The 5,418-nt window shown below is 52.8% G+C and overlaps 1 protein-coding gene across 3 annotated transcripts; it reads left to right on the top strand.

Moving 5' to 3' along the window:
* Nucleotides 1–327: 327 nt before the first annotated feature.
* Nucleotides 328–4,090, top strand: AP5S1 (adaptor related protein complex 5 subunit sigma 1). Of its 3 annotated transcripts, XM_060125088.1 has the most exons (5): nt 337–402; nt 960–1,014; nt 1,111–1,232; nt 1,477–1,665; nt 2,963–4,090. In XM_060125088.1, exons 4-5 carry the CDS (start codon nt 1,493–1,495, stop codon nt 3,387–3,389), a joined length of 600 nt encoding a protein of 199 aa, XP_059981071.1. In that variant the 5' UTR covers nt 337–402; nt 960–1,014; nt 1,111–1,232; nt 1,477–1,492; the 3' UTR covers nt 3,390–4,090. The 3 variants fall into 3 exon arrangements, with proteins under 3 accessions (XP_059981069.1, XP_059981071.1, XP_059981070.1); XM_060125086.1 differs by lacking the exons at nt 960–1,014; nt 1,111–1,232 and having other exon boundaries at nt 328–402; XM_060125087.1 differs by lacking the exon at nt 960–1,014 and having other exon boundaries at nt 374–402; nt 1,111–1,665.
* The last annotated feature ends 1,328 nt before the right edge of the window (nt 4,091–5,418 follow it).

The following is a 5,418-nucleotide window of genomic DNA, read 5'->3' on the forward strand; positions in this document are numbered from 1 at the left end:
TCGGCCCTGCACCTTCAGACCCCGCCTCTTCCGGAAAGGCCACGCACCGGGTCGGACGCCCCCTCGTGGCTGCCAGGGGAAGTGGCCTGGGGCTCGACTGGTCTAGGGCTTCGAGTGGAAACCCCGCGTACCCAGTCAGTGAGTGACCAGTGTGGGCCGCGCCGTGAACCCGGAGCAAGGGGCTTTTGGTCCGACGGTGAAAGTTGCCTGAGCCCGAGGTCCAGGTGTCAGAAGGCCACCCACGCCTCGAATCCAGAGCACAGCTCGGGATGTGAGGCCCCGCCCACCCTGAGCGCGTCACTCTCGCGCGCGCGCCCGCTACTGGCTTGCGCAACCGCCATATCGCCCCTTTAGCCGAGTGAAGTGGCTTGTTAGTAGAAGTCCGTGTGCACGGAAGAAAAGGTGAGTGTCTCGCCTCGAGGACAGCGGCCCGGGGTTGCAGGGCACACTCAGTCCAGGGTGCCCCCCTCCTTAGGCTTGGCTAGCTGGGGCAAGCAACTACAGTCCCCCAGAGGCACAGCGCCACAGGGTTGCGCGAAGTAGTGACGTAAAATGTCTTGGCCGCTACCGTTTCTCTGTTGGGGGCGGGGGGGTGGGGACGCGGTGGCGAAGGCTGATGACGGCTCTGATTGCGGGTAGAGGGTCGCGGGAGGTCAGTCGAGGTCTCCGAGCTACGGGTTTCAAAGCGCTGTCGCGAACCTTCCTGTTTAACCAGTTTAAACTCACGATCTATTTACCCTTAGCTACAGATATCTGCTTACCGTCTACCCGCTGCCTTTCACCCCCGGGCTGGTCACTGAGCCAAACACCATTATTATTACTATTTCTTGGTCTTTATTTTGGCGTCATCTCAAGCTTATGGAAAATTTCAAGACTGTTCTTATAAAGAACTCCTGTATACTTAATTTTCCAATTAAGTTAGTTGCAGCTATGATGCCCCTTTACCTCTATATTTATAGGTACTTCAGTGTGTATTTTCTAAAAACAAGGACATTCTCCTACATTCAAAATCAGGTAACATCGATCTATTACCTAACCTGTAATCCGTACTTAAATGCTTCCAGTTGTCCTAGTAATGCCCTATGTTGAAACTACCTTTTTCTCTGCCAGGGCTCCTATCTGGTATCGCAGGATGCATTCGACTGTCTTTTATCTTTGGCCTCCTTCAGTCTGGAGCAGCTACCCAGTGTTCCTTGACTCTGATGACTGACATTTTTCAAGATTCCTGGCCGGTTGTTTGTAGATTTGGCTTTGGGGTTGTCTAAGATATCTTAGCTGCTAGACTCCTATGGACAGAGTTGGTGCTGACCACATTCAGAGGCTGGGCGTGTGTCTTGGGTGACTGAGGAGGACCAGCGACCAGCCACACCAGCCTCCAGACACACTCCCACGCCTAGCTAGGCCAGACCCTTTCTGTGGTTGCCACCCCTCTGGGGTTTTGCACTCATCTCACTGAGGTCTCTGGCTTTCCTGTAGCATCCATCCCAGAGCCATGGTCCATGCCTTCCTCATCCACACCTTGCGGGCCACGAAGGCTGAGGAGGGCCTTTGCCGAGTGCTTTACTCCTGCTTCTTTGGTACCGAGAATTCACCCAATGACGCACAGCCAGATGGTGCTGAGAGGGACAGGCTTCTCCGAAAGGAGCAGATTTTGGCCGTGGCCAGGTAACACAGTCCAGCCCATTGAATACACACTGATTATGATAGGTTTTCTGGGGGGCCCAGAGAAACAGGAGGACTAAGAAGCAGAGAGAAAGTTTTAGAGTAGTGCTTTCAAAGAGTCTTCCACAGTTGTCACAAGTATTATATGAAAAAGAGTTAAAGACATAATAATGCTAGTATCATCATCATTTATTATAGTTAGCATTTATGGTAATTTTTTTGTAGTTAGCATTTATTGACCTGTATGTACTAAGCATTTTATGTTCTGAGCATTTCGTGTATATGAACTCATTTTATCTTTGAAACAGTCTTTTGAGGTAGGTACATTATCCCCACCTTACAGATGAGTAAACTGAGCTACAGAGAGTTAAAGAAATTTAACCTGTCTAAGGTTATGCATCTAGAAAGTGAAAGAGTTGGGATTTGAGTGTAAGCAGTACAAATTAAATATGCTTTGCAGTGCAGGACTTTTCAGGGCCCTTAGTGTGCCTTTAAGCTTTATGAATCTCTAAGGAGGAGAGAGAATGTGGTTTATGGGAATCTGCACCAAGAGCCTCCCAAAAGCCCAGGATCCACAGGGTACAGTTGGGAAACACTGTTCTAGGTGGGATGGCTGACCTTGGACCTTCCCCTCCCAGACCCAGTCTGAACCAGCAGGTACCAGAATCTCCTGGCCCCTCTGTGTTTTGGGTGGGGGGATTAACACTCTGGGGCAACCCTGGGCCAGCCTCTTGTTTATCTCTTTGTTCTGCTGGGCTTCCTCCCCCTTATGTGGCACAGAAAACCAAACATGTCTTTAAGAGCAGCCTGTACATGGCCCAGATTGGAAGGTGATTCATGAGAGATAAGAGAGTAATTTCAAAAGCTGGATGTCCAAGTGCAAGGTTTTTCTTTTTTATTTGGAGAGGGCTGCAGGATGGGGTGAGGGTGGAGAGGTTGGACAGCCTGGGTTGGACATAGCTTTTACTCCGCTTCTCATCTCTTGTTGAGATGTTGAGGAGGCCTCTGTGAAGCAGGTAGGGGCAGGATCTTCATCCCCTGGTGCCTTTTCCCAGCCCGAGGAGCTGTGTTCAGAACCGGCCTTCTCTTGGCCACATGGAGTGAAATGGTTCAGGGCCTGGAGGCTGGAGCCTGGATTCCCATCTGGGCTTATACTCCCTGCTCTGTGGCCCTGGGCAGGTCACTTCACTTAGTCTTTCTGGGGCTCAATTTCTGCATCTAGTTATGGGGATAATGGCAGCTCCCAGCTCCAGGGGTGGTCCTGAGGGTGACAGGTCAGTGACCCACCTATTCTCTACAGGCAGGTGGAGTCCATGTGCCAGCTGCAGCTGCAGGCATGTGGCCGGCCTGCTGTGGACCTGCAGCCCCAGTCCTCAGATGACCCAGTGCACCTGCGTGAGTCCCCATGTGGGGCCTTCCGCCTGACAGCAGGGGACCCTTTCCAGGAGCCTCGGACAGTGGTGTGGCTAGGCGTGCTCTCATTAGGCTTCGCCCTGGTGCTGAATGCCCACGAGAACCTGCTGCTGGCAGAGGGCACGCTTCGACTGCTGGCCCGCCTTCTCCTTGAGCACCTCCGGCTGCTGGTCCCCACTTCCAGCCTCCTGCTGCGGGCTGACTACATCGAGGGCATCCTCACCCGCTTCCTGCCCCATGGTCAGCTGCTCTTCCTCAATGACCAGTTTGTCCAGGGTCTGGAGAAAGAATTCAGTGCTGCCTGGCCCCGCTGACCCCTCAATGGGATGGGACTCCCTAAGAGGGCAAGGAGGGAGGATGGGGATGGACAGATATACAGCCAGGTAAAATTTGGCATCTGCCTCCTTCCCAGCCTCCTCCCAGCTCTGGTGTGCTGCCACACCCAGGACAAATGGTTGGGACAAGCTGGCAGAAAAGGGGGCCGGGGAGAGGGTAGAGAGGAGGAATCACAGAGCTTCCTATGCCTGGAGTGACCTCGTGACTTATTCAGACTGCTGCAGCGGGCCAGCCCCGCTTGTCCTTGACCCCACTTTCTCCCATCCCTGCCAGCCAGCCCCAAACAGTCCACCAGCCACTAGTGCTGGGGCAGTAGGAACGGCCGCTTGGAACTCAGCCCACTTTCTTCCAAACCCATAGTCATCGCAGTGCAAAAGCAGTCTCTGAGATTTCGAGGGTCAGGGAGCTGGCTTCTGCCTTTGCACCTACTTAGGCGCCATCATCAAGGATTTTGTTAGCGAGGGCCTGCTCAGTGTCCAGCCCCACCACAGTTCACAAAGGTGTGAGTTGTTCAGCAGAGAGGCTCCATAGCTCCTTTTGGTCCCAGCCCATGCCCACTGGCAGCCATGAGATAATCATGGGCTTACTTTGTCTGCAGGGAGAGAGGGTGGTGGTGGGTGAGAGAGGTCTGATGTTGTCCTTCTCAGTTTGAATTAAAAGCACTGAGTGTGTGATTTCATCCTCTGTTTCTGTGAGTTTGATTAATTCACGTCTTTTCCTGTGCCACTCTGAGCTGGGTGTCTGAGCCTTCGTGGTCAAGTATGTCCCCAAGAGACTTCTTGGGAGGTTCTCCACCTCTTGTCCCCCTCATCACTTCTGTCTCCTTAAATGCCTCCTTCGGATGGTAGCACTTGCTTCCTCTACCAAAATGTGGTGGGTTGGTGTGGATCCCTGTGAAGCAGAGCCTGAGACAAGGATTAGGTACAAGCAGTTTATGTTGGAGGTGATCCCAGAAAGCACTGGAAGGGGTGGCAGACCATACAGGTGTGTTTTCAAGGGTAGGTAGGGAGCTAAGTGCACTAAGTGCCCCTGGGGGCCAGTACACAGCAGTCACCTCTGAATGACCTCACCTGAGGGGTGAAGGACTGTGGGTGTTTGTCTGGAACCCCCTTCCGTCTGATTGTGAGTTGGTCCCAAGGCAAATTCCCTGGCTTTTTCTGCCCCCACAAAAAGCCCTTGGGCCTGCCTGCACCATGGTCAGGCCCAAAAGGTTATGGATGGGGCACCCAACTGCTGTTCGGGAGTCTTTACTCAGTAGCTCCTAGTGATGGTTTAAAATGATTCAGTTGGATAAAACCTCAGTTATATCTATTTTCACGATCTACTTGTGACCTGTGAGGTATGGCTTTCTTGCATGGGCAGAACGGGCCTCCTCCTAGGTGGTCAGTGTGCAGGTGTGGGCCTGGTCTCATGTTTGCCAAGTATTAGTTGCCCTTTCGGCACCCAGGAAGAACCCACCCACACTCACTTTGGAGGCAGCACCTGTGATTGGAGTTTTGCCCTTCCAATTCTGCAGTGAAGGCCATCAGCCATGCCATGCCTTCCGTCACCACCATCACTACTAGGACAAGGCCACCTTCTCCATCCTAGGGTGCCACAAATCACCCTCTGACCTTGAAGCACTAAAGGGACCTCAGTCTGTATTTGTGGCAAGCTGTGCCACTGGAAATGTCCCAGAGGCCCCCAGTGGGACACCCCTGCCCTGTAAAGTCTGCTTTCTTGGCCTGCTACTCCCCTCACTCCAGGCTGGTGGTCCTTGCCGAGTGGCTGTATTCTTACAAGAACAGGCCCCTCTGACTTTGGTTGAAGGGCTCAAGCTTGGGTGGTCTGAAACCTTTCTGCTTATTTTTCAAACTGAATTTGAGGAAGAGGGTGAGACCCTATTCCCCTGGAAGCTGTGGGAAATTGGGGTTAGGTGAGGCTTGTGGTGAGGCTTGAGGTGAGGCTACTTCCTCTCATCAAGTAGAGGAAACTGATACACAGAGAATGGCAGAGAGTGAGATCCTT

This window comes from Lagenorhynchus albirostris, chromosome 15, assembly GCF_949774975.1.
Source record: "Lagenorhynchus albirostris chromosome 15, mLagAlb1.1, whole genome shotgun sequence".
Lineage (NCBI taxonomy): Eukaryota > Metazoa > Chordata > Mammalia > Artiodactyla > Delphinidae > Lagenorhynchus > Lagenorhynchus albirostris.